Source organism: Setaria italica, chromosome V (genome assembly GCF_000263155.2).
Source record: "Setaria italica strain Yugu1 chromosome V, Setaria_italica_v2.0, whole genome shotgun sequence".
Lineage (NCBI taxonomy): Eukaryota > Viridiplantae > Streptophyta > Magnoliopsida > Poales > Poaceae > Setaria > Setaria italica.
In genome coordinates, this window is record NC_028454.1 from 32385917 (window position 1) to 32413285 (window position 27369).

The 27369-nt window shown below is 44.6% G+C and overlaps 2 protein-coding genes across 7 annotated transcripts; one reads left to right on the forward strand and one right to left on the reverse strand.

The window, feature by feature from the left end:
* Positions 1-12611: 12611 nt before the first annotated feature.
* On the forward strand, positions 12612-18722 carry LOC101776916 (mitogen-activated protein kinase 8). 2 transcript variants are annotated; one of them, XM_004969392.4, is made up of 10 exons: positions 12612-13012; positions 14564-14972; positions 15440-15567; positions 15650-15709; positions 16267-16416; positions 16489-16644; positions 16771-16982; positions 17096-17203; positions 17519-17589; positions 17673-18722. In XM_004969392.4, the coding sequence occupies exons 1-10, from the start codon at positions 12971-12973 to the stop codon at positions 18104-18106; spliced, it is 1770 nt and encodes a 589-aa protein (XP_004969449.1). In that variant the 5' UTR covers positions 12612-12970; the 3' UTR covers positions 18107-18722. The 2 variants fall into 2 exon arrangements, with proteins under 2 accessions (XP_004969449.1, XP_004969450.1); XM_004969393.4 differs by lacking the exon at positions 12612-13012 and adding an exon at positions 13256-13389 and having other exon boundaries at positions 17673-18106.
* Positions 18723-21218: 2496 nt separating this feature from the next.
* Positions 21219-26728, reverse strand: LOC101777600 (CTD small phosphatase-like protein 2-A). Of its 5 annotated transcripts, none has more exons than XM_012846468.3 (8): positions 26576-26723; positions 25505-25633; positions 24958-25122; positions 24438-24538; positions 23641-23746; positions 22328-22786; positions 21895-22232; positions 21219-21634 (listed from the first exon to the last, which is right to left on the reverse strand). In XM_012846468.3, the coding sequence occupies exons 3-8, from the start codon at positions 25112-25114 to the stop codon at positions 21467-21469; spliced, it is 1329 nt and encodes a 442-aa protein (XP_012701922.1). In that variant the 5' UTR covers positions 25115-25122; positions 25505-25633; positions 26576-26723; the 3' UTR covers positions 21219-21466. The 5 variants fall into 5 exon arrangements, with proteins under 5 accessions (XP_012701922.1, XP_004969453.1, XP_022682647.1 ...); XM_004969396.4 differs by having other exon boundaries at positions 24958-25161; XM_022826912.1 differs by having other exon boundaries at positions 24958-25161; positions 25505-25620; positions 26576-26694.
* Positions 26729-27369: the final 641 nt, after the last annotated feature.

The following is a 27369-nucleotide window of genomic DNA, read 5'->3' on the forward strand; positions in this document are numbered from 1 at the left end:
GGAGGGCTCAGAGTAGCGTCGATGTCGAGGGAAGCGGGGCGGCGTCCATCGAGGGAAGCGGGTGTAGACGTCGAGGATGGAAGCTTCGGGCACTAGTAGCAGCAGCTAGTGCAGGGGAGGGGCGGTGGGTACCGGAGTGGAGGGAAGGGCGGCGAGGGCCGGCGTGAGATGATGATAGCCAGCGCATAGGCAAGGAGCGGCGGCGGCCTGCACGGAGAGGAGGACGGCTTGTGAAAAAAGAATGATAGGGGAGAAAGGAGGTGGAGGGGCAAAAGCTCGGGAAGGTGGTGCTGGGGAGCTTCTCCGCTTGTAGTGTAAAACGAGCTCTTGGAGCTTTTGCTTTTAGAAGAATCTAACCTCGTTTGGGAGTGCTTGTGGCCTATGGAGCTTCCTGGGAAGCAAAAGCTATTAGAAGCTCCCCAAACATGGCCTTAAAAGCTAATTTTTGGCCAATGTTTTACAATCCCATTTACAGTTATTTCAACGACCTGGATTGATATCCACCATAACACTAGTAGAGAAATGATCTTCCATCCAGCGAAATATGTCTCGGTCGTTTTTGGACCTGGGACTAAAGAAACTTTAGTCCCGGGTCAAACGGCCACCACGGACGGCCACCGACGATGGGAGTTTTAGTCCCGGTTGGTAATATCAACTGGGACTAAAGAGGCCCCTTTAGTTCCGGTTGTAACGGTTAATGGTGACGAGGGAATATGGTGGGACGTTTAGTCCCGGTTGGTAACACCATCCATGGCCTTTAGTCCCGGTTGGTGTAACACCAACCGGAACTAAATGCCTCGCCTATCAAAGTCCGCTTCTTCCTTCCTGAGCCCGAGCCACTCAGATCGAGAGCTTCAGGCTCCTTCTCCATGGCGACCAAGCAAGCTTAAGGGGGTGCTGCCCGATTTTTCTTCTTCAATTTCTAGGAATTTCACTCATCCAAAACCTTGTAAAGGTTAGCTACTTCATCCTCCCTTCATTTATTGTTATTATGCTTTATTTTATGCTTTAAAGATAGAGAAAAAAATAAGTTTTTTAGGATGAGGAAGAATGGAGAGGATTTTTTATTTATACATGTTTTTAGCTAGAATTTGATGGATAGCTCGCTTGTTATATATGATTCATATTAGATAAATATCTTGATCAATATTATGTATGGGAAAAATAGAGTAAATGTGTTTTTAATATTTTAGATAGTTTGCATGTTAAATTAGAGTGACATGAAAATTACACCGGTCAACTTAATGGTAGAATTGTGGAACAGGATAACAAAGATACACTAAAGACTACAGATGCTCCATAGTGGACTTCACGAAGTCAAGAATCCTAAAATAATGGTAGAATAGAAAAACTTTGAGTCCACAAACTATGACTGAATATCATAAAAGAATCTTGAAATAGTTTTCCAAATGACTTTTGGAGCCACATTTTTATAATAGAAGTATGGGGTCCAATAGCTTGTTCAGGCAAAGATTTGTTCACTGACCTTGACCCATCAGTTTTTGGTTAGTTTTGGCTTGCCAAAATGGGCCATGCTTAGTGCACAGGTCTTTTACCTAGACATGCTATTGTGCCACCATACTTCTATTATGAAAATGTGGTACTTGCTCTAAAAGATGTTTGGATAATTATTCAAGATTCCGTTATGATATTCAGTCAGAGTTTGTGGACTCGAAGATCTTTTGTTCTACCATTATTTTTTGGTACTGGAGGAGCGGAGGTGACTCTCCATAGACTTCGGAGAAGATTGAGTCATGTGTAGAGATGGTTTGGAGGGCGAACATTCTGCTATTTTGTTCCATTATTTTAGGATTATTGACTACGTGAAGTACACTATGGAGCATCTGTAATCTTTAGTGTATATATGTGTGTGTGTATATCTTTATTATCTTGTTCTAGAATTCTAGCATTTTTCTTTTTGTCGACCTAGTGAATGATATGAAGGTTGATTAGTGTACTTTTCATGTGAATTATTTTTATCTTTATGAAGGTTGATTGGTGCAAATTATCAATATTGATCAAGTTCTTTATCTAGTATGAAGACTAATGTCCATTTTTCATATAATACGATGCAAATGGACCGGCAATGGAGTACAATGCGGACAGACGGACCAAAAAGTTCGTTGATGGCTTGCATTATTTTCTCGAAATGGCCAAGCCAACAAGCTAGAGAAGTGATTCATATGTTGTCCAAACTTCCAATGCAGTAACAAGAAGGACTACTCTTCCTGAGGGACTCTTCACAGCCACTTGTTTAGATACGGTTTCATGCCTAACTATTTGGTTTGGACCAAGCACGGTGAAAGAGGGGTTATAATGGAAGACGACGAAGAAGAGGAGGATGATAATAACATTCCGGACTGGACTGCAGGCCAAGCTTTTGCAAATACTACAATGGGCGAGGCTGATGAAAAAGAGTTTGCAGAAGACGACCCTATTAATGATCTTAGTCGGGTGCTACGCGATGCACAAAAAGACTGCAAAATTGAGAAGGAATCAGAAAAGTTACAATGTATGATAGATGATCATAAAAAATATTGTACTCAGATTGCAAGCAGGGCCAAAAAACAGGGTACCATATTGGAAATGCTGCAATGGAAAGCAAAAAATGGTGTGTCCGATAAGGCATTTTAGGGGATATTGAAAATTGTAAAGAACATGCTTCCCGAGAATAATGAATTGTCGTCCACAACATATGAAGCTAAATAGTTTTTTTGCCCTATAGGAGTGGAGGTTCAGAAGATACATGCATGTCCTAATGACTGTATCCTCTATTGTGGTGATGAATACAAGAAATCGGATGCTTGTCCTGTGTGCGAAGTGCTGTGGTATAAGATCAGGCGAGATGATCCTGGTGATGTTGGGCGGCAGCCTCCCAAGAAGAGAGTTTCCCGCGAAGGTGATGTAGTATTTCCCTATAATACCACGTTCTATTATATTTTAGTGATGTGAAAAACTCATTTATGTAATGCACTAGATATGCTTTATGTGAGTTTTTGGGTCATTACATTATTACTCGATCAAATTATTACGAGGTTGTGTGGGAAATGCAAAGGGGAGGAAATCACAACTTCCATCAAGAACAAGTTCAAAATTATTACGAGCTTTAAAACAATTGGATACATTTTTATGATCAAATTATTTATTACAAGAGTTTTTTTATCAAGAAAGTGTAAAAATAATTATTTGATAATTTAATATATTTTTGCATGTTCATAATATTGAATATTACCATTTTTCTTAGATAATAGAAGTACAAAATCAATTTAAAACATATGAAAAAACCAAATCTATTTAATCAAACTGCTGGTACAGTGTGGGAAGTGAAAAGGGAGAATACCCTTTACTCCTGGTTAGTAATACCATCGGGGACTAAAGGAGTCATTTTCATCTCCCGCGCGCAAACCCCCCTTTAGTCCTAGGTGGTATTACAACCCAGGACTAAAGACCTCATTAGTCCCGAGCGTTAATACCACCCGGGACTAAAGACTCTTTTAGTCCCGGTTGGTAATTTCGGTTGGTACCAACCGGGACTAGGAGGGTATAAAATATCCCGACCCCTTCTCCCTCCTCGGGACTTAGTCGTTTTCATCGCCCGCCACACCCATTCGTCATCCTCGTCACCTCTGAAGCTTTCATATCACCGCCATCATCTCCGCGAGCGTCCATCTCGACATCGTCGTCGCTCCCTGGCCACCGCCTACCACCGTCATCTCCGCGCCCTAGCTCCCCGGCGCAACCCCCGCCCCGAGCGCCGCCCCAGCCAGCCCGGCCCGACCCCGCACGCCATCGCGCTGCTGGCCTCGATCTCCTTCACCAACGCGCCCCGCGGCTCCTCGGTGCCGCCCTCCCAGCCCAGCGCCGCGCCCCCAGCCTCGCCGTTGCCGACGGCCGCTCCTTCTCCTCGAGCCGGCCCCCTCTGCGACACCCGCGCGACCTCGACGACACCCGGAGCCCCCCTACGTTGCGGTCCCGATACCCCGGCTTGCCCCCGCCGCCCGTTGGCCGGTTCGTACGGCGCCAATCGGGCGCTGACGCAAGCCCCCAGCTTGCTGACGCAAGGTGGGTTTTTTGTAATTAGGATTTTAGTATATTATATTAGGAAATTAGTAGAAATTAGTAGAAATTAGTAGAATTTAGTAAAAATTAGTAGATTAGTGGAAATACTTTGAAAATTAGTATATTTTATTAGTAGAAATTAGTATAATTTGTATAAATGCTTAGAAGATTAGTATAATTTAGTAGAAATTATAATTTAGTATAAATGCTTAGGAAATTTGTATAATTTAGTAGAAATTAGTAGAATTTATTAGATTAATGGAAATGCATAAGAAATTAGTACACTTTAAGTAAGTGTGGTTACCGTCTATTTTTATTTTCCTTTTCTTACCTAATTAATGTTAGTTAGTTCTAATATGAATATTTCTGTACATAGTTACCACTGGATTTTCCTTATAATTATGATTGATCAAAGCAACGTTATTATGTTTGATTTGCTGAGGAAACCAAAGGACGAGTACCAAGACGTTCAAGACATGCTTAACTTGTAATAATTTTAGACCTTTTATCTCTATGCAAAAGTTTGTTTCCTAATTTTTCACCTAACACTATATCATATTCATTATTTTAATTCGCAGCGCATGGAAACGATTCCATAAATATCACCGTGGTGATTTCAAAGAAAAACATACATTCAGTACATCTTTTCCGGTATGCGTGAAGTTTGCACATTTTGTATATTCTATAATATGAATATTTCATAACTTATTTTTTCCCACTAAAGTGTTTGAGATAGGAACAAGGGAATAATTTATATGGATACTACGTCTGCGAGCACATACACCATTTCGTGAGGGACAAGGTGCTATTGGACCATATAATTGTACGTAGAATAAACCTATTAATTATTAATCGTTTTCGAGCTCCTTTTATTTAATTATTGGTGTAACATTCACATATTTCCAAATTATAGATGTGGTAGATTCGCGAAGAACTCTTGGAGAAGGAAAGGCTTTTGGCAATCCAAGAAGCACTCATAGGATTTCTGGTGGATGAGGTGATAAATCCCAAAGGAGAATTTTATTACGATGAACGTTCAATAGCCGAACCGAGCAACACCACGATGAGAGGATCCTAAGAATTATGAGGACAAATTATTATATATATAGTAATTGTGTTAATATTAGTTTGATGTGTATAATATACTAAGAATGGTATATAAAGTAGTTATAATTAATATTATGCATATACTATCGTGAAATATATATACGACATGCATACAATACGAGCGTATATATGTAAGTAGTGTACGCTAAGGATGTATACGTATAGGTGTGTGTATGTATGTATGTATGCATGCATGTATGTATAAGTGAAGCGACAATTGGTATTAATATGGAAAAGAATTCAGGGTAAAAAGAAAAAAGATCTTTAGTCCCGGTTGGTCGTGCATGCGTGTGGCGGATCCACTTCGGGTTAGCTTGGTTAAACAGGGTTAAGCCGCCTAACATACGACACTCCTGCCTAAACCGAGTTAGCACGAAGCACCGTCGGATTTCATCCGATTAACCACTTGAACAGGATCGAGTTTAGCAACCTCACATGAGGTGAGTGGTTCCAGAGAATACAACGAGTCCACGGAGTTAGGCAAGTTGACCCATTTAGTTCGGCCATAAAAATCAACATCAGAGTTTTACAAGGTTCAAAGAAACAACAGAGGAAAACACTAGCGGAAGACTTCGTCGGGGTCGGATGTCCTGGTGAGGCCAACCGGGACATCACTGATTCCTCTCCTCGTCGTCCGAGGAGGGATCCCAGTCGACCGTCCAGCCCGGCGGGAGCTGGGGCGGCCAAGCGCCAGCAAGAGAGGGGTCGGGAGCAGCAACTTCACCTGCAAAACAGGAGCCACAACAAGGCTGAGCTACTAAGCTCAACAAGACTTAACCGATAGGAGTAAAACTACTTCTCCTTCTAGACATGCAGGGCTTTGGCTGAGGAGTTTTGTTTGCCAAAAGCACTAAGTAAAACCCTATTTTCAAGTTTTAGCTCCGTTTCTAAGTTCATTAGCCGATCTAGGTTTTGCAACCTATTCTAAATAATCATAGAGCCAAACAAGAGGTGAATATACATCAATAAACATGTCATCATCAGATTTCTCATTTACTCAGGGTGACATAGCGATCAAGCAATCTCAAACTGTGAGAGGCAGACGAATCGATTCGAGTTCTTTAACCATGCATGGTGAACCTAGCCTCACGACATCCGCGCACCCGGAGGTCGCTTCCTGTGTCGGCCTTCCCCATCAATCCCCTAACCCGTGTCGGGCCCATTTCCTTTGGTGCAAGGTTCCACAGACCCGGCCTCTGCCGTCCTGTGACCACGCTTGCCACCACGTGCGACAACCAGCAGGGGAAACTCCGTTCCAAGAACAATGGGGCGACCGCTCACGTCTAGGTTCAATTCGGTACTAGGCTTCCTCATCCCATACTAAGTATGAGGCTAGTACTTTCAAACACTTGATCACGAACACCACCACTGTCGAGCCTTAGCAGATTTCATAGACAGACGGGGCAACCATCCGACCACCAAAGAGTTACCAAAACCCTGCCCCATCCATCGTCCTTATAGTTGTAACAGAAGGGTAAACATGCAACTCCTACAACTCGCGAGTGACACGGAATCACTCGGCTTTTACCGTCTCCTAGTTAAGCCATGCATCTACTCGGTCCAACAGCTAGTGCTCAGATCATGGGGATAACTAAGTTATGCATCTAGGGCTTCAAACAACTCCTGTACGTAAATGCACCAGCATGTTACAAAAGGCATGCGCAAGTTTGGTAAAACACGCAGGGTTTTCATGCAACCGGGGCTTGCCTTCGAGCAAAGAGGAAGAAAACTGCTCGACTTCGGGGGCGACTTCGGCTTCGGCGGGCAGGAGCTCAGCTACACCTTCGTCTTCTGGCGCCGGGTGTAGCTCGTAGAAGCCGTCGGCGAGGTGCAGCTCTACACGAATGCAATGCAAAAGTTAGCATAGACGGTTATTTCAACAGCAACGCTGGCTCGCATGAGCCCAGAAACTCGCGACAAGGAGCAGGAGGGTGGGGAGGTTCGAGAGAGCTGGTGATGATCAAGAGGTAAGGATCGGAAAGGAACTTTATGATCTGATCCTTGAACTGGAGGATGTGGTATACTAGGAATCCTCAAACGCAAGCGCTGAAGGGTTCCTAAATTTTACACATACACCCTCGGGTTGAAGAAAAAGATCACAGCCGAGCCCTCGGGTGAGGCGGACAAGGATCGGCGAAATAGATAGGGTCGGGCGAGACGGAACTGGGGTCGGGCGGACAGGAGGGGTCGGGCGAAGCGGACTAGGGTCGGCAACTTACCTTCTTCCTGAAAGGAAAGCTTGGGGGTCGGGAAGAAGCAAACTTGGGCGGAGGAACTAAAGCTTTGAACAAGGGCTAAGACTGGGAATGCTACGGTGGCGGCGGTGTTTCTTGCAGATCACAAGAGAGCTTTTACGCAGCACGAGGGAGCAAGCTGCTGGGTGACTTGGAGAAGACTGAGGGAAGCTGAGGGAAGAGTTCCTCAAGAACTTAGTGGGTGGCGCTAGGAGCTTGAGCAGGGAGCGAGAGAATGGCTGAAGGCAACAATGGCGGAGGGAACTCCGGCGGCTGGTGCATTCCTTTTATAGCTGCTGGAAGTGAGAAAGGAAGCGGCGCGGGAGAGAGAGAAGGGGAGCGGCGCGAAGGCCGGGGAGAAGCAATGGAGTGCTCTGCCGTGGCGGCGATTGAGCGAAGAGGGCGGTGGTGCAGGACTCCGGGGGTGACGCCAGCGGGCATTGGGCTCTGCCGTCAGGGCGGCGTAGGAGCGGGTAGACCGGTGGTTGAGATTTGGCGGAAGGCGGGCGTCGCCGTGCGGAAGATTTGATAGAAGCGACTGGTTTAACGGCGCTAGAATCGAGGGCGCACAGGTGAGAAGACGGGCAGCCGCGAGCGCGCGGGCGAGCGCGGAGCAACAGATTGTCGGGCGGCTTCTGACAGGGCGGGGAAAGGACCTGTCGCTGCCGTGGTCGGGGTTGGCGATGGAGGAATCGTCGTGTAGCGGAGACCAGGCGGCGCGACTGTGGTCGAAGTGACGGAAAAGACGGGCGACATCGGGTTCTGGGGCCGGGATCTGGCGGAGTGATGATGGGCGCGGGAGGCGAGGCTCTGCAGAAAGGTTGCAGAGGGGCTTCCGCTGCCATTGGGGAAGGGGGCGCGAGAACCCACTCGGTCGCTAGCCAGAGACAAAACTGAGCGGCGGCGTCGGAGAAGACGAGCCACGCGGCAGGGAGACTCTGAAGCGGGCATGCAACTCGAGTGCGCCTGTCGCGGAGGATCTGGGGGAAAAGATCTCGCGGGTCCACCGGCGGATAGAACGGACGTTTGGGGAAGATTTTAGAAGGATCCGACTGCGGGCCGAGCTTGCCGGGGTCGGGAGAGGAGCGAAACGGGGAGGGGTCGGGTCTCCGGGGTCGGGATCGGGCGGAAGGCTGAGCACTCAGGCGCGGTAAAAACAAGGTAGATGACTATGATCAAGGGCTCCGATTAAGACTAACTCGGAAGATTAGGGGTCGGTCGTCACAATGCGCCTGCATGGCGGCCCGTTTAGTCCCGATTGGTAATACCAACTGGGACTGAAGAGGATCTTTAGACCCGAGTGAGTAACCCGGGACTAAAGAAGGGGATCTTTAGTCCCCGGAAGATTAGTCCTAGTTGGATATTCGAGAGATATGACTCTCTCCAACCGGGACTAATATTCACTTTACCACCTGTAAGATGAGTTAGGCAGCTATAACCCATGTACTAAGTAGGCACGTAGCATCGTAGCCTTTTTCTTGTCGCACCGGCCATGAAACATACAAATATCCTCTTTTTGCATACGTGTGTGAAAATTAGCCCGCTGGAATATATCCTTTTTTCCACGAAAGGCTTTCCGGCCGTCTGATGCTAAGGACCGAGACTGTCACATCGACACAAATTCGCATACATATAATAGTAGCGCAAAACCAACGGCACCCTGATAGGTTAGTACTATAGACTAGTTATCATTGCAATCATTCCAGCGACGTCGTCCAAGATAGAACCAGCACCCGAAGGCCAGCTTATTTATCAGCATGCAACCAGGAGCGATCGACGGAGGAAAACCAGCCAAGTTCCCCGTTACCCCACCCCAATTCACAGCACGTCCTGCCCCCCGGCCCGGCACGGCATTGTCCGCTTCCCAACCCGCCCGGCCAATCGAGTCGCTCGTGTCAATTTCTTGCTCGATCTCGGCCGTCCGCTTCCGCCAATTTGCGCAAGTTGCCGCCGGTCCTGTCGATGGTAAAATTAGCTTTGCGCGCCGGAAGCCGCACCCGTGTCCGCTTCCGCGAGATGGCATATTTTTTCCAGCTTTCTTGCTTGCATCTTGCTGCAGGACGGCGGCGCTCTCACGGTTCCCCGGCGTGTCACCACGCGGGCTCAAGTGGCGTACGTACTACGTCGCACGGGATCGCATCGTATCGCGTCACATCACGTCGCCTGCGGATCGACGGCGAGCGCAACGCAGCGTTAAAAGAAAAGATCGCAGATCCTCGAGGTCGTCGACCTGGTCGAGGACAAGGGCGGCTACTTGCCGGTTGTAGCGTAGCTGCCTTAGCTCAGGACCCGATGCAAACCAACGGTGAACTCGCTCGGGATGGTGGGGTCGTCGATCTGGGCGTGTCGAGATGGATGGGGACGCCACTTTTCGAGCAACAGCGACAGCTCATGCGCCGGCTTGTCCGGTTAGCGCCGCAGCGCCATGTGACGCGTTGGACCGGAACTGGGTAGGGAGAAAAAATAAAAGTTGCTGCGATACCCGGCGGGCCATCACGTGCCAAGTTACTGGAAATGTAACATGTGGTGATCCACTCGCAGGAGATGCTAATAACCAGGGGTACTGCAGAGCCAAAACGCGAGTTTTGTTCCGCTACTGCTTGCCGAGCGTGTTCAAGTGGTTCCATGCACAGTTGCATTTTGTTTTCGCTGGTGCCATGGAAGCCACGGCAAGACGCTACTTGCGACACTGCTTTTTTTTTTTCCCCTGTGGAGCACACGCAAGCTGTAAGCACTCCCTCCATTCTAAATTTAGAATTGAGGTTGTTTTAACTTTTTCAGTTAATAGATAATATTACACACCTACCTGTAATGATAATATCTATGAACCTAAAAAACTCAAAACGATGTGCAATTCGGAACGAAAGGAGTAGTAATTAAATTGACTAGATTACGTGCAAACTGCGCAAATGTCAAGGTACGAAGCCATGTGTGGACTAAGGGGGTGTTTGGTTCCGGGGACTAAAGTTTATTCCCTATCACATCGAATGTTTAGATACTAATTAGGAATATTAAATATAGGTTAATTACAAAATCAATTGCATAAATGAAGGCTAATTCGTGAGACGAATCTATTAAGCTTAATTAAGATCAAATTATGGACTAATTAAGCTTAATAGATTCGTCTCGCGAATTAGCCTTCATTTGTGTAATCAATTTTGTAATTAACCTATATTTAATACTCCTAATTAGCATCTAAACATTTAACGTGATAGGACTAAACTTTAGTCCCTAGCACCAAACACCCTAACGCTTTCAACTGTCAATCCACGCACACCATATTATGTTTGCGTGCTTGTATTATCAAACAGAGGAACACGACTCATCAGTTGACACCGACAGGATGGAAAAGCACGAAACCATGAGAACACACAGGTGTCGAGTAGAGATCGACCCAACCCGATCGAATCCATCTGTAGAAATTGGCATCTACGCGTAAAGTCCTATATATAGTATGGATCAATCTGTCATCAATTCGGGACAGAAGCTTTCTGAAGATCCAAGAGGTGTAACGTAGACACTCCTTTGTGCAATGTATCGATTGATCCGATCTTGCGACAAATTGGGCAGTTCAAAAGGCAGGGCTCGATGGGAAATTTTGTTTATGACCAATGAAACCTCACCAACTTATACATATGTAAACAACGACTGCACACCCAACAATCATGTCAAATTTGTGCTTGTGCTGCACGCGGGAGTGCTGCAGAGATGCAACTTTATAGACTCTTTTTCGCAACGGTTAATTGGTACACCAACTAGTACGGAGAACCATTTCGGTGCTTATGGGTAAACCAGTAAACTAAATTCATTGTAATTTACTTCACCAGGAAATTAATCAACAGAACGTGGAATAGTTTTTTTTGCTAAAAGGCTAGTAATCGCTTATCGTAATTATTGTAAACATAATTTGGGATAAAGAAAAAAAATGATTTCCATGCTCTGTTGAATTTAAATTCTTGCGTATTCGTTTTGTAGACATGACCGATAAGAATGTCGATCATCATTTCCCATTCCAATCTTGCACGAAAACAGCAGTTAGAAAAGTTGAGCAATCAAACAAAGCGCAGTGATTGTTTAAATGATTGGCTCTTCACAAACGTAAACATTATTGGAAGTTGTCATTTACAACTAGTTTTCTGGAGGGAAAAAGACTGGGTAACATTATTGAGTTCTCATTAATACATAGTCATCTGAAGAACAGGGGCTGGATCGCTCGATTTTTCTGAGTCACCATTGCCGATCTATGTTAATGGAACCGATGAGATATCAAATGTGTCCATTACGAAATTGCAGCCTAATAATTGGAGATACATTACACGTGCTCAGTTAGAGAAAACACATTTTTTTTTCTAACTGAGTAAACCCGGCCGGAGACTGAATACCTGCACAACATTATAGTAACTTCTACGGAAACTGTTATCCATCAATGTTGCCATGTTGCTGACCCCAGCGTGCAAAGGGCAGTAACCCCGATGGTCTTGGTGTGTTACTCTGCCCCCTGATAAACTATATGGAAAGAAGAGAGGAAGAAGGAAAATAACAAAAGCAGCAACAATGCTATACTACGTGCATGATTAAGCGCACATGCCATACACGCAGGGGGTCGGGAGGCTCGCACTCGGCTACCGATCCATGGTGTATTATTTTGTTAGAAAGCTGTTGGTACTGGTAGCTCGCAATCCAGATCTACCAACCGATAATTGCGTGGCCTTATCATGGCAGGCACGCGCCCCACCCCCAAAGCGCCGGAAGCTTCCCCCTGCATTGCACAATGGTAGGCGCGCACGGCACCGCGCGCACCCAAAAGCCACCGCGCTATGAACGTGCTCGCGCCGGCTCGGCGAGAGGCAGGAAATGGAAATCACGGTGGCGATGGCGACGGCCGAAGTGTGGGGGCGGTCGGACAGGTGGGGCCGCCCGCGGGGCGCCCGTCCCCACACGGCGGGCCACGGGACGTTGCCCACCCGCGCCGCTGTCAAAAAGGAAAAGAAAACGCTGCTGCTCTTTTTTTTTTTTAACTTAACCGGAGCAGCAGGCGGCGAACCCGACCGGAGAGCAGTTCAGTGACTCAATAGCAGCCCCTGCCGAGGAGCCTCATCCGACCGGAGGCTGCCTCCAGGGTCGCTCGCATCGCACTCGCACGGCACGAGGTCGAAGCAGAGAGAGACAGGGCAGGGCAAGGGCTCGGGCTCGTGCTCGTCTGTTTTAACGCCAGCTCGCGACGCAACCTCCTCCCTACCGCTGCGGTGCTTCATCATACCATCACAAAAGAAATCCAACGCCACGCCACGCCACCACAACTCTCTCTCTCTCTCTCTCTCACCCCTCCACCCTCGCCGCGAGTTGCTCAGTCGCAGCGAGGCGGGCCACAGAGCGGGGCGGAGCGAGCGTTCCGGCTGTGGGCTTCGATCCGGGACGGGAGGGGAGATCGATCTCTCTGCCTCTATCTCTATCTCGCTCGCTCTCTTTCTCCTGGGGGGCGGGCGGGCGTCGCATGCGGCGGCGCGGCGGGGCAAATGCGGGTAGCCTCGCGGGCAGAGAAGAGGTGAGGCGGCGGCGGCCGGGGAGCGATGCAGGCGATGGACCACCACCAGCAGCAGCAACGGAGGAAGGTGAGGGGCAGGGGCTCTCGTTTCGTTTCGTTTCGTTTCGCCTTCTCTCGTCGGTGGGAGGTTTTTTGGTTTCTTTCTCGCGGGGGGTGGTTGGGGTCCGGGTGGACGCGAGGTCGCCTGGGTTGTTGGCGTCTGGAGATCGGTTGGCCTGCCGGGTTGGACCTCCACCTCGCAGAGACGATTATCACCTCTGAAATCGTCGCGTATATATCTGGGAAAAAAGTGCCTTCTTTTCCTGAAAATTTCGGTTCCCCGAGGCGCACGAGAACCCGGGAGGATTTACTCGTGCCATTGCGCGACTTTTCGTAGTCTTTCTTGCCGACGATCGCGTAGAGCTGTTACTGGATTTGAGCTGTGGAGAAGTCGCCACAGTCCAGGTTCGTGCGTCTGCAGACGAGAATTTTTGTTTCGTCTCTGTTTGTTGTTTCTTTCTGGATCGGAAGTTTGCTGTTGAATTACCGGAAGGTTCTGTTGGATTTGGAAGTGGATGCTTTCTCCTCCATAATATCTGAACTCTTCCGGTGTTGGGCGACGACCCCTTTTCCTGCCCCTCCAAAGGAAATGGCATCCATTGCAACTTTTCCAACTGTGTCGAATACAAATTGCTCCTTAAAGGACTGGCCAGGCCTTCCCCCCCACCCTGCTAATCCGTGATGGCACGCCAGAAAAAGCTTATTCAGTTGCGACTTAGAGGTATCACAAATGAGGAATTAGATTCGCTGAGTAGTTTGTGTTTATCCTAATCCATTCTGTGGCCTGTCTTGCCTTCTTTTACTTGGAAGAAAAGGATGGCCAATCATGTTAATTTGTTCCACTGGATTAGCTTACCAACATATTCTATGCCCACTCAGGGGGCATGTTGATTTTTGTGCCCAAGAACACTCCCTTAAAGACTACTTCTGCTAGTACCATTTAGTCTTAAACGCTTGATCAGCCCTGCTCTGCTCATTGCTGAAGACATAGGTGGCTTGCATTGGAGGGAAGGTGTAGCTACCTTTTATGCATCTGATTACATAAACTATGAGAGTCCAGTTGCTGTTAGTGCTATAATCTCTGTTAGTTGAACACCGGTATGACTTATGAGTCTGCTGTTTTAGCAGTTGTTTCAGTAGGAACTAGGAAGAAAGCATCAGCCTCAGGCTTCACATAGTCTGATGCTGTTTTCTTGTGAACTGTTTCAGTATTCTAGTGATATATCTGCAAATCTTTTCCTTGCGAACTGTTTCATTGAGTATTCTAGTGATATTTCCTCAAATCTTGGGATTTGTATCGAGTTATTCTCATCAACGTTGCTTCTTACAATTACTGAGGGTGCCATGTATGATCACCCAAGGAACAATCCAAACTTTTTTAATGCTCTTCTTTCTGACCATGGGGGCGAAATCTGGGAGATCTGACATTGAGTTTAGTCCTTGAAGCAGATCCTGCATTTCTACTCAGTTGAATTGGGCCTTCCCTTTTAGTCATTGCATGTTCTTTCTTTTCGTATTACTCTTTTTTATTTTCTTTTTTGCCGAACAGTGTTAATTCAATATGTTGAACTTTGCTCAGGGTTCATCAGAGATGGACTTCTTTAGCGAATATGGTGATGCTAACAGATACAAAATCCAAGAGGTCATTGGCAAAGGAAGTTATGGTGTTGTTTGCTCAGCTATTGACCAACATACGGGCGACAAGGTGGCAATCAAGAAAATACATAATATCTTTGAGCACTTATCTGATGCCGCCCGGATCCTTCGTGAGATCAAACTACTTCGGCTATTACGACACCCTGATATAGTTGAGATCAAGCATATAATGTTACCTCCATCAAGGAGGGACTTCAAAGATATCTATGTCGTGTTTGAGCTGATGGATACAGATCTCCACCAAGTCATCAAGGCAAATGATGACTTAACCAGAGAGCATCATCAGTTCTTTCTCTATCAGATGCTCCGTGCACTCAAATACATTCATACTGGTATGCTTCTATATAGAAATTTCTGTTTTAGCTAGAGTACAGTTTTTATCTTTAATTCTTTATGGTTTTCATAATATTCTTCACGTGTCTAGGGACCATTTCTCTTTAAAAATAGTGGGACAGGTTCTATTTCTGGTTTTATTATCAGTCCTTCATTGTGCTATGTTAGGAGCATGGAGGATCAGAGTAGCGTGTCCATGCATATATATCACTTTGGTGCCAATATGTTAACCAGGGCTCTTATTGTTGATTGTTTCTGTTCTTCCTCTTTAGTTTGCACCATTGTATGAATATTTGGACACTTATCTCGTATTTGATTCTCTGTATCCACAAAGTATATACTTTTGAGTTTTTAAGTTATACAATTACTTCCTGCCCTCCACTGTTGAACAGTTGAGACCTCATGCTCATTTGCTAGATCCTCAAGAAGTACCAGAACTGATATATGCATGTTTATGTGATTGCAGCTAATGTTTATCATCGTGATTTGAAGCCAAAGAATATATTGGCTAATGCTAACTGTAAACTTAAAATATGTGATTTTGGATTGGCAAGAGTGGCATTCAATGACACTCCTACAACAGTATTCTGGACGGTATGTAGATTTTGGTAGACTAGATTCATGTAGCACTTTGTTTAACAGATTACATTCATACTCTGTTTCACAAATTTTTCAGGATTATGTTGCTACAAGATGGTATAGGGCTCCTGAACTGTGCGGATCTTTCTTTTCTAAGGTAACCAATCTGCACATTACGCTATAGGGCTACTGAGCAGTGCTACTTTCTTTCAGAACATTCTTATGGCAATGGTGAACAAGATGTGCTGTTTCATACTATCTGTTGTTCTGCAGCTTATCCTTTTATGCCCAATCTTCAATAGCTGAACGTGATTTTGCGTCAACCATTCACTTCATCTGATTTCCATTTATCTATTTACCAGCCAGCGCATGCCAAGGGTCGTTCCTTCCAAATTGTTTGTTTAGGAACTGCATTCTTCTGCATAAGTTGATATTCTAGTTAGCACTGCTACCTTTTAGTAGGTACTCTACCTTCATTGGAAATCATAGATAAGCTGTAATATTATTGGTTAGGTGTGGGAATTAGCATTTACAATATCATGCCCTTCTTTTTAGGGACTAGTGCCGAGTACGAGCGGCTAACGTTGGGTACGAGCGGCAAATGTTAGTTGTAACTAAGTAACATATTAGCTGTGAATTATTTTCTGCTTTATTCTCTCCGTAAATTTATTTTTTCTTTTCAATTCAATGATGCTTATTTTGTTTTCTATGCAGTATTCACCAGCTATTGACATATGGAGTATTGGTTGCATTTTTGCGGAGATCTTAACCGGGAAGCCTTTGTTTCCTGGAAAAAATGTGGTCCACCAATTGGATCTGATGACTGATCTCTTGGGTACTCCATCGCTCGATACAGTTTCCAGGGTATGCCTTTTAATGCCTATTCCAAAGTAAATTTTCGAGAACTGTCAAGCAATGATCCTTTGGCTACTGCAGATTCGCAATGAGAAGGCAAGGAGGTACTTGACTAGCATGAGGAAGAAACAGCCAGTACCATTTTCTGAGAGGTTCCCTAAAGCAGATCCTTCTGCACTCAAACTTTTGCAGAGGCTTTTAGCATTTGACCCTAAGGATAGGCCAACTGCTGAAGAGGCAAGTGTTTGAACTGTAGAATCCAAAATCATATTTTGCGTTTCTATTTGATTAATATACTAGCCATCATTATGCCTTAAAATTCACTCCAATAATGTTTGCTTGGTTGCTGATGTACATAATCAGGCGTTGGCTGATCCATATTTTAAAGGCCTCGCAAAAGTAGAGAGAGAACCATCATGCCAGCCAATTACAAAAATGGAGTTTGAGTTTGAACGGAAAAAGGTGACCAAAGAGGATGTCAAGGAACTTATATTCCGGGAGATCTTGGAGTATCATCCTCAACTCCTCAAGGATTACATGAATGGAACTGAAAAAACAAGCTTTCTATATCCTAGGTATTTATTTGCATGTGAACTATCTACTTTTTCAAATCTTTCCCTAATTATTCACACCTGCTATGTGCCCATATTCATTTCTGAGGTTAATTTTCCTAATATTTATTATGCAGCGCTGTTGACAATTTCCGAAGGCAATTTGCTAACTTGGAGGAAAATGGAGGAAAGAGTGGGGCACACATCCCCCCATCATCAGACAGGAAGCATGTTTCCCTCCCAAGGTGGCAAACTTTCCTCTCCTCTTTCCATGGCTGACTATGCAAAGTTGTTGTTTTTTTGCGAATAAAAGACCTAAAAAAACTTTGTGCGAATAAAATATCTTGGATTCAATGCAATAGTTTCCTAGTTTCTCCTGGGAGTAAAATGAATGGCTCATAGTTGCATGTTTAAAGGACTGATATTTGATGACCATGGGATACTGTGAGGTCAAAGGCCAGCAACTTCTTTGCTTGTTAGACTCTTTTGTTTAATTGTTTCTATACTAGTTAGAGATTGCTGTCGGAATTGTCTGCTGACCTTTGATCTGCTACTTGCAGGACTACTACAGTTCATTCTAATCCGATCCCTCCAAATGGAACTTCCCAAATTCCTCAAAGGATTCCAACAGGTGGTAATTTCTCCCAAGTAACCTTGCAAATTCTTCAGAAGCCAGCAATCTAATCTAATTTTATTTTGCAAAAAAATTTCCAGCTAGACCAGGAAGAGTGGTTGGCCCTGTAATACCATATGAGAACTTGGCTGTTGTTGATCCTTACAGCCAACGAAGAGTGGCAAGGAATCCAGTACTTCCTCCAGTCACATCTAATCTAGCAGCATACACTTACCACCGGAAGTCTGACAACTCAGACAGAGAGCTCCAACAGGAGCTTGAAAAAGATCGCATGCAGTACCAGCCAGCACAGCGGTTCATGGATGCCAAGGTAGTGCCACAGATGTCTCCGGACTTGAGGTCTTCCTACTACATACCGAAAGGTGTCCCAAAAGCTGATGTCATGGAAAGAGCTGCGTTGCACTCCAGCATGATTCATGGAATTGCCCCTTTTAATGGCATCACAGCTGTAGGAGGTGGAGGAGGCTACAATAAGGTCAATGCAGTTCAATATGGAGTTTCTAGGATGTACTAGTTGCAGTTGCATTGGCCATCTCCAAAATCCTCAGCTGAGTTGAAGTAATAACATGGCAAAGAGCGAAAAGATGTTGGTATGAAAGAACTGCCTTGCTGGCTCTTTGAGCCGAAGATAAAGAGCATGGATCGAGGATCAAGGATCAAGGAGGAAGTGCGATGTCTCAATGAAAACAGATGTCGGGAAAACAACATTCATCATCCTGTCCATTTGGTCCAGCTTGTCGAAAATGGAATGCCATTACCCCACGAAAATGGAAAAAAAAAGAAGAAAAGGGCTTTGCCATCAGTTATTTGCTGCTGATAAAGAGTAGAAGAAGGGGCAGAGAAGATTACAGGGGAATCTATGTACTTTGCTAGAAAGGAAATATGTGGGAATAAAAATAGTGAGCTTCTGTATATACAGTGACTTGATTTATATGTTACTGCTGGTGGCAGCAGCCTCTTTAATTCAACGCTGTGGAATTTTTGTGTACGTTTAGCTCTGTAATATCATAGTAGCAAAGCGAATTGCCAGGACGGTAGGGCAGTTTAAATTGGAATTTTCTTTTTCTTTTTTTTCTTTTTAGAAATGAAAATTTAGTTTAAACATTAAGTATATTCCTCCCTTTCCTCTATCCAGATTTAGTGTCCTTTCCTGATGTTTCTAAGGTTATGGATCAGTTTGGGGGCTATATTAAGTGTGAAACAAAACAATGCTTACGTATCATTTCTTAAAGCATATGAAAGAACATAAGTTTACCTTTTGTTCCTATGAAGTTGCAAGAGGCCAAGAGCAGATATATAAGTTCAGGCTTTTGCACCACGACTTACAGCACATTTCGGTCGTCTTTCCTACTTGCTTGGGAAAATTGGTTGTTGCTTGGGAAAATTGGTTGTGTAGCATTGAAAAGAATATAGTTTCCGGAAAATACTATCGAAAGACCTCCACCACGTAAAATACCACCGAAAGAATCAACTGTTAACCTTAAAATAACATTCTGTCACAGTTTGGAGGTAATGGTGTGAAACGTGCTGCTCCTCACCTTCTCCTTTCCTCCAGCACTGTTCTTCGTCTCCAACACGCGTATATTGCCTGCTTTCTCCATCGCAAGAACAGGCAGTCTCAGATTCACCAATCCACTCCACGGAAAGCAAGCTCAGGCCACCTTCATCTGCTTCTCCACCAAGTAAGAAGACAGCAGCGGCTCTTCCTTCTCCTGCACACCACCCACCTCTATCTCTATTCTTCCTCCACCGGTCTACCCGAAGCAACCATAGTAGCAGGCCCGTCCCTAGGGGCGCGCGAGCCGTGCGTTCGTGCAGGGCCTCCATTTTCCAGGGTCTCCGGTCTGTCTCATCAGTTCCTGGCCTAAACCTTGTTTTCCTTATCGCTAGCGCTCTCCTGAACATCCCAAGCGTAATTCTCTGTCCGCGTCGGTGGCTCCACGCCTGTTCTTCGTCTCCTGATCGGGATGAAGATTTGAGTATTTAACTTGATCTCATGAAAAGGGCTATGGCTTATGGATAGGTTTATTATGGAAGAATCACAAGTGCTATCCAACAATCAGACACTTGATCATAGTTCTATAATTGATAGTAAAGAGTCAGATAGACAAAAAATAATTTTGAGGTTAAGTAAGATCTTATTAAAAACATAAACGTGCAAATGGACAATATTGGTGATAATGAAATACTTCTATTACGGATGTTGGATATTCTATTTTACTAGCCTATTATGCCTCCCATTTCAGAGTTTGGTACAGGGCCTCCATTAATACCGGAACGGCCCTGCGTAGTAGGAGCTCCAAGTCTCGATCTCTCTCCTGCTTATATTCTCCACCGAGCAAAGCAGCTGCAGCACTCCACCCTCCAAAATCTAATCCGGCACTGTAGCACCAAATCAATCACGTGCTCTCGCCAGCCAAACACCATCCTGCTGCAGCTCCCCCTAATCCAACATTCCGAGCACCGCCGCCGTCAGCCGTCTACTTCCGTCCGTAGTACGGCTACCAAAATCCAAGCACCAGCGGGCCTGGATGCTGGAGCCTCGACTTTCAAGATGATGCGGCGGCAACTTCCGCCTAGGAAGCTTCGGCTCCCCCAGCAGGCGGTCGGCGGTCGGCGCGCGGCACGTCGGGCAGGACCAGGAACGTCCGCCCGCAAGCCAGCGCTCGATGCAGCGCGCGCGGAAGGCGTGGCGTGTGGCCGCCGGCCGGCCTGACGCGCACGGCGTCCCCGCTAGGAACTCCGCCGGCGTGGGTGACTATTGGAGATGGGCAGCGCCGCAGCGGTGCTTGCGTGGACGGCCATCTGTGGGCGTCTCGTGTTCTTTTTTTTTTCCAGGCGGATTCTCGACGGAGTTTACGGCGTGCAGTGCAAACTGACGGAATGCTATTTCTAGATAATAGCTTTACGTAACGGAGTTCTTTCGATGGTTTTTTCAAAAATGATGTTTTTTCAATGCTATACAACTAAGTTTTTGATGGTATTTTTCAAAAATGATGTTTTTTCAATGCTATACAACTAATTTTCCCTACTTTGCTTTGAGGAGTTTGTGTATTTTTGTTTTCAAAGGATATCTAACCTGGACTTATAGCACATGTCTAAGTCTAACGCCCTTTCGCTCCGGAGCTGCCGGAGGAGTGTGATTTTTTTTTTTGTATTTTAAGAGGATATCTGGCCCAACGATTTTGTTAGTCGAAAGTATTAGCTGCAGTAACATATTTTTCTTGTTTGAGACTAGTGCAATAGCATGTTGATACTTTTCAGAGTTGAAAGTAATTCCTTCAATTGAACAAGGTTTGGAGATTTGTTTCTTGATTGGAATTTGAATTTTCTTGCTAAAGTCACGATATTCAACTAAAATATGAGATCCAACTTTTTGAGTTGAGATTCAATTGCAAGTTTGGAAAAAGAAAAGGAAACAACAATGATGATATAACATTTTTATCACAATGATGAAACAACAATGATGAAGAAAAAGAAAAAGAACATTTTTGTCACACACAGCCTTGTTCGTAGACCGTTTCCCTCCTAGGAAAATTGGCGAGCAATCACAAGATCGTTCCCCTCGACCTCATAACTCAAATTTCCTGTACAAAGTCTTTGCACACATGGCAAGAACACAGAGGAAATTTGCAAGGAGATTCACTTTCAGTCTTTCATTTCCATTAGCATTCTATGTACAAAGTCAAAAGAACCAAAATTGTGGATATGTACAGTTCTAAGAAATTGCCCCGTGCCAAGACTCTTCATCCTATGAAACCAACTTGTTGTAAAGAGAAAAATCAAGTCCCAACTAGTCCTGTTAACATGTCATGTAGTTTTCTGTTCCACTATGTGAGCAAACAAGACTAACCCTAAAACTTATTCAAAAACTTCAGCAACTATCTATTATGTTGCCAAACTTCTTGGCAATGATAGGCCGGACGTCATCCGCGACAGCAAGAGTCTCCAGGAAAGGGATCAACTGAGGTAGCGCCTCATCTGCAGGGTTGTTATACCAACTCTCTATTGGTATACCATTGTTCACTTGGAGCTGGAAAACCTGATAAACGCAGAGAATAATTAGATGATTAGTCAACTTGCAAATTACCTTAATAAACCAGTGAAACACATCTATAAACTACTTCAACTCAATCAATAACAGTTGAATCTATCAAGATTTGAAGCAGAGCTATAAACAACTTCAACTTGATCAAAAACAGAAAGTGATGATGAACCTATCACGATTTGAAATACAGCTATAAACAACTTCAACTCGATGAAGAACAAGAAGTCACGACGAATCTATCATAGCAGTTTTACCTGTGGAGTGTTGTCAATTATGGCAACCTTCGCAAGGTCAACTCCAACAACGGTCAGATCTTTTGTGTAGCTACTGTCTGTGAATAGACATGATTCCCGGAAAAATCGCTTGGAGAAAAGTTTATTCTCTGGATCTAGCATGTCCAGCAACTGGTTTGCATAAACACTTTGGCTGGCTGTGAATATCACTACATCAAACATCTCCACCATCTTTTGGAGGAACATGTCCACATGTGGTCTCTTTTTCACATATACCACATGCTCTTTCATATCACAGAACACAGGAAAAGTGAAATCAGCATCATCACATTGCTCCATAGTTGAATGAACAAGTGTTTCTGCATTAAAAGGAAAAAAGTATATTATTGTCAAGGGCAGGAATATGCTCTCATCCAAGATTAGCTTCTGCATGCTTAGCAAGTTAGCAACATACCATCCAAATCAAGGACAAGAGTGACCTTCCTGGTCCCTTGCTCTTTTGTTGCAGGAATAGCATTTGAATTCAACTCGGCAAAATCAACAAGATCTGGTAAATCTTCCTCAGATAGGTGCGGATTAAGCCACTCCAACACATCTGAGTTACTAAAGCACAAATCAACCTCAGGTGAGCATGGCTTATTATCAATACTGGCTTCTGTCACACTCTCAATAAGTGGGAACGAGCCACATCTGCTGCTCGCGTTCATGAATGCATCAATTGATACAAACTCTTCACATAGTCCAGTATAACTAGGCAGAAGATCAGCTGGATTATCCAGCAAGAAATGGAAATCGCCATCTGGGCTGTAAATATCCAGCAGGCTGCAACACTGATTTGGACCCCAGCTTGCCTCATGATCACTAACAGCACAAAAACTCTGGGCTGAATAATCTACACCTTCATCTGCAAACTCTGTAATAGAAAATAATAAATGAACACACATGTGCATTAAATTACGGAAAAATTTAACTGACAATAACGCGTGCTTTTGTAAGGTAAACATAGACAAGTAGCTTGTGAATCAGGGGAAATGAGCCATGCCCTGGGCTAGTGACCCACTGGACTGGACTCTATGCCATTGTTTTCTTTATTTAAAAATGATCCCTGAGTTGATTAATCTTAACTCCTGATCAGGCAGGCCTTTTCCACAAGTATAGTATGTTAGATGTGCATCACTAACTAAACCTACAAGTTTAGAGTATGATCACCAAACCATGCACAAGCATAAATTTAATGATAAAGAATTCACTTGATGCTGGTGACAGACCATCAACCAACTGGTGCACCATGACCCGAAAGAAATCGACCGTAAACGAAAAAATAATTTGATTCATAGGCCTCATGCATATGACTAACTAGATAATATGGAAATTATATCTACAGGCGAACGATACAACAAAGCTCAATTTGCACCTATGGCATAATAACAAACCTTTTGAAGACATAATATGACTCATTACAAAAGCAATGACAAGTCTTTGTCCTAAGCAAGTCGGATAGCCTAAATAACTTGGTTCATTACTTGTCCAATTTTAAAAATCTGGACAGCATTGAATTTCATATAATTACTAGATGACAGAATCTATAACCTCGAATCACATATGCTGCACTGATTACAGCATAACTAACAGAACTCATGGGAGTGTGCATATCAAATTGAAAGCTACTAAAACTTCTCTTTATAGATCTGTGTACCCATCTCCATTCGACATTTAAAATTTAAAGCTAACATGCATATCATCATAGGGGAAATGACTACTACTTACCTTTGTCAACATAATTTACGATATGTAACAGAGACTCGTCATCATCATAATTGGCAGAGGAATCAGCCTCTGAATTTGGTGAAACTACCACTCCAGATGTTAAATCCTGAAATAAAAGGGACAATCTTAGGTTGCAAGACAAGCTTATACAAAATTTTGAGACCCCAAAACGAAATCAAACAGTACAGACAACACAATAATAAAGCAATGCACCCAATCTCCAACGTTTACTATAGATCAAACTTCAAACAATACCAAACAAAGGCGATTTCTAATAGCCACATTAATCATTTACTCGGAACAAGTTGAAGCTAAAGGCCACATGATAACAAGCAGCGGGCAATTGCAATGGTTATATTATATTTCAATCGGTTGCAATTGTTTCATACATTATGCATCATTCCCACCCTTTTTCACAGGTTCAATCAACATGGAAATCAAGGTTGGAAACTTAAAGAGTTGAGAAACTTACTAGTCAGGAGTGAGGACTAGGATGAACAAAGTATTCATGCAATCATTTCCGAATATAAAATGATGATAGATTATGATTTGTTACATCTATTTGGACGGTAATAAAAGCAAATATTCAAAGTGTGTAAGGAAGCATCTAAGCAACAGATCGCAACTTGCACATCAATTTGGCAATATTGCAAGGGCTATGAAGGATTTGATCCTTAAGACCGTTGAAACAAAAGAACCCACAAGCATAAATAAAAATGGAAATTATGAAGAAAATCCAGGACAAGTGCACAGTTAGTTATCAAGTGCTTAATATGAGATTAAATATGCTGGAGCACCTTGAACACACCAACGGATTTCCCTCCATGCAGATCATGCAAGCCCGAAGCTTCCATTACCCTAATATCCTGGTCAGCAAGCTGAATAGTTGGGTCCGAATCTGCAGAATAAAGAGATGCTGTCAATCCATAAAATACACATACACACATGCTCAATGATATTGCTAAGCTAGTCACTAACAATGCATGGTGTAAACATAGTTGTTTTCCAACCTACATGTGAGAAACCAATTCGAAAAAAAAAGCAAATTATCAAATATTAGAAAGATTCTTAAGCTATATATTGTGTGACTGTCAATGGAGCTTCTAAATGTGTAACTAACGATATGCAGTGAAGGCACATCATAAGCATCAAGGAGAGCCAACAAACACTAACCGAAATGTCCTCAAAAAATTAAAAAAAACTTCGTGGAAAATGAAAAGGCAATCGATAACACTCTCAAGAGATATGGACAGCTAGCCTATACACATGCAGTTATCTTCTTTTAGAGAGAAATAGAATGTCCATGAGATCACTTACCATCTTGAGGAACTTTATCTGGCGAGTTCAACACAGCCGACTGCTCTAACTCACTGACATGAAAATGCGAAATTTTCATGGATTTAACGGTCTTGGTGTTGAACTCGTTAGCAAAATCAGTATCTTCGAGCATCCTCTTCATTCTCAGTGCAGGCATCTTGACCACTGCACTTGTTCAGTGAATCAGAACTCTTTGTGTGTTCACTAGAAAGTTAGAGAACGGTCAGTTGATGCATACTTGAGTAAAGACATTTATGCCAAATTTTTAGCTTTTAAGCTAATATTATGTGCCATACCAATAGTAATTTATTACCCAAAATCCCATACTAACAAAGTAATGGCAGCGACATTTATGCTGTAAACAAAAGTACAAGTGTCACAACCATCTAACCAACATTCTAAACAACAAATACCACATCAAAGTTCTATAACATCCTACATCTACCCACATTTTAATGGCCTAAAACTTGTCCAACACGACCAGTGCCAATTCAGACCAGGGCCAAACATGTGAAAGAATATAAAAGCGAAATTTACAATAACCTACCCGAAAAGGCATTGCCTTTAAACAAAGATCTAGCCTTTTCAAACAGTTTCTACTCTTCTATCACATCTTTCTGCAAGTGTCCTGCTGCATACGCAAAAACCGTCGACTTTTACCAGCTAAAAGCGGTAACTGCAAAACGGCTCAATTAGTACACTAAATTTCAAATATCGCACAAATCTAGACACATTAGGCAGAGGTTTATTAGTGTTTTGTTATGACACATAGAAGGGTATCAGAGACTGCATGTAAGCAACAGAACAGCCAGGTAAACTTACAAGATCATATGTGCTAAGTGCTATACAGACAATAGATAGTAGCTAGATCTGTAGCAAAACACTATAAAACAAACGGCAGCAAATACCCCCCAAAATTCCATGAAATATTCAGTAACAAGGTGAGATGACGTGAGACCAACACGAGAGAGTAAAATTTGATAATTTCATGCCAGGATAGTCATTTCCAACAAATTGCCCCCAACTTGCTACCCCCGAGACTATTTTCTTAACTAACATCATGAAATTTCTGCGAAGAAGCCCCAAAAGTAACTCGCTTAAACACCCAGATCGCTTCCGTGCCCTAGAAACCTACAAGCTTTCGAGTCAACTAAGAGATTTAACTCGAAATTACACGCTCCCTAGTCCCTACAGCGAACAAGGCACAGTTCCATCGAAAACAAAGCAAAGACAAACCAAAGCAACCCAAAGCGGACAAAACAAAACCCCCCAAAATCAGAGCCTCCGATGGGAGCAAGCAAGGATCTCAAGACTCTGAACCCAGCGGGCCCCCCGAAGCAGCAAAAAACTCATATTCCCAACTGAATCGCCATCCCCCCAACTTCAAATTCACCGAAAGAATCACGAAAACCCAAACCCCTACATCAGAAGAAGCAAATCCCCACGCCGTCGCGCCATCGCCCGTCAAAACCCTAAGAACTAGACTACCCCGCTGCACGCCGAACCCCCGAACCGAAATTGGACGAATCGAACACAGCTACCGGTTGCTACAGCTTCCCCCATCTAGCCAGACCAAATCAACGGATCGAATTCAACGCGTGGGGGACTCGAAGCTTACCGAAATGATACTCGAGGTCGCAGCAGGTAGCTCTCTCTCTCTCTCCTCTCTCTCTCTCTCTCTCTGGAGCGGAGGAGGAGAGAGGAGAGGGGGAGGAAACCTGTGCGCGGAGGCGGAGGGGAGAGTACCCAAATCGCGAGAGGGGAAGAGAGAATTATGAGGGGTCGGTCTCGAGTTTGGTAGCGCGCTATTCCTCCTATAGTTCTATTCACTTCACCCGCCTCCTAAATAATCACTGACACGTGGCCCCGCTAAAGGTCGAGGGCCCACCGTCCATTCTCACAACACGGCGCCGTGCCGAGCGCCGCGAGTCGATGGCCTGCGTACGTGCCACACTTCGCTACCCGTCCTGGTACCTGGCGGCTTTAGTATACACTTACTGAGTAGAGGGGCCCGCAGCCTGTGAGGCCATGAAGTCAGTGACATAGGCTGTGTCCTGCCGCGTGCGTGAGGGATCGCGGCGGTGAGGGGACTCGCGTGCGGCTAGGAGGAGGGGCTGTCAGGGCCGACATGTCATTGGGACGAGAGGAGGTTGCGTGTCGGGTTTGGTGAGGGAAGGTCAAGTCAATGCTGGGGCGCACGTGGACGGGCGAGATCGGAGGCCGCGGGTGAGTGGCCGGCATCCGAGCCGTTGATGCTCAGGTGACCGGAGTCTGAGTCATCGGTTTGGTCGTCTCGCTCCGCACGGCACTCTGCCGGCGAGGAAAGATAGGCGGTGTTGCCTCGCTCCGTCGCGCTCGCACGGGCACCCGCCGTTTGGAATGCTGTTTACTTCGGAGTTTGAGGGTTGTTTA

Bases quoted from the DNA above. Each gene is read 5' to 3' on its own strand.
- LOC101777600 (XM_004969397.4), bottom strand. From the start codon at position 25,114: ATGCCTGCACTGAGAATGAAGAGGATGCTCGAAGATACTGATTTTGCT. The intron at 24,539-24,957 runs GTAAGTGATCTC...TTTATTCTGCAG, and splicing joins AGATAAAGTTCCTCAAGATG to ATTCGGACCCAACTATTCAG. The intron at 22,233-22,327 runs GTATGTTGCTAA...CTTTTAATGCAG, and splicing joins TCTTGTCCTTGATTTGGATG to AAACACTTGTTCATTCAACT.
- LOC101776916 (XM_004969392.4), top strand. From the start codon at position 12,971: ATGCAGGCGATGGACCACCACCAGCAGCAGCAACGGAGGAAG. The intron at 14,973-15,439 runs GTATGCTTCTAT...ATGTGATTGCAG, and splicing joins ACTCAAATACATTCATACTG to CTAATGTTTATCATCGTGAT. The intron at 17,204-17,518 runs GTGGCAAACTTT...TGCTACTTGCAG, and splicing joins AAGCATGTTTCCCTCCCAAG to GACTACTACAGTTCATTCTA.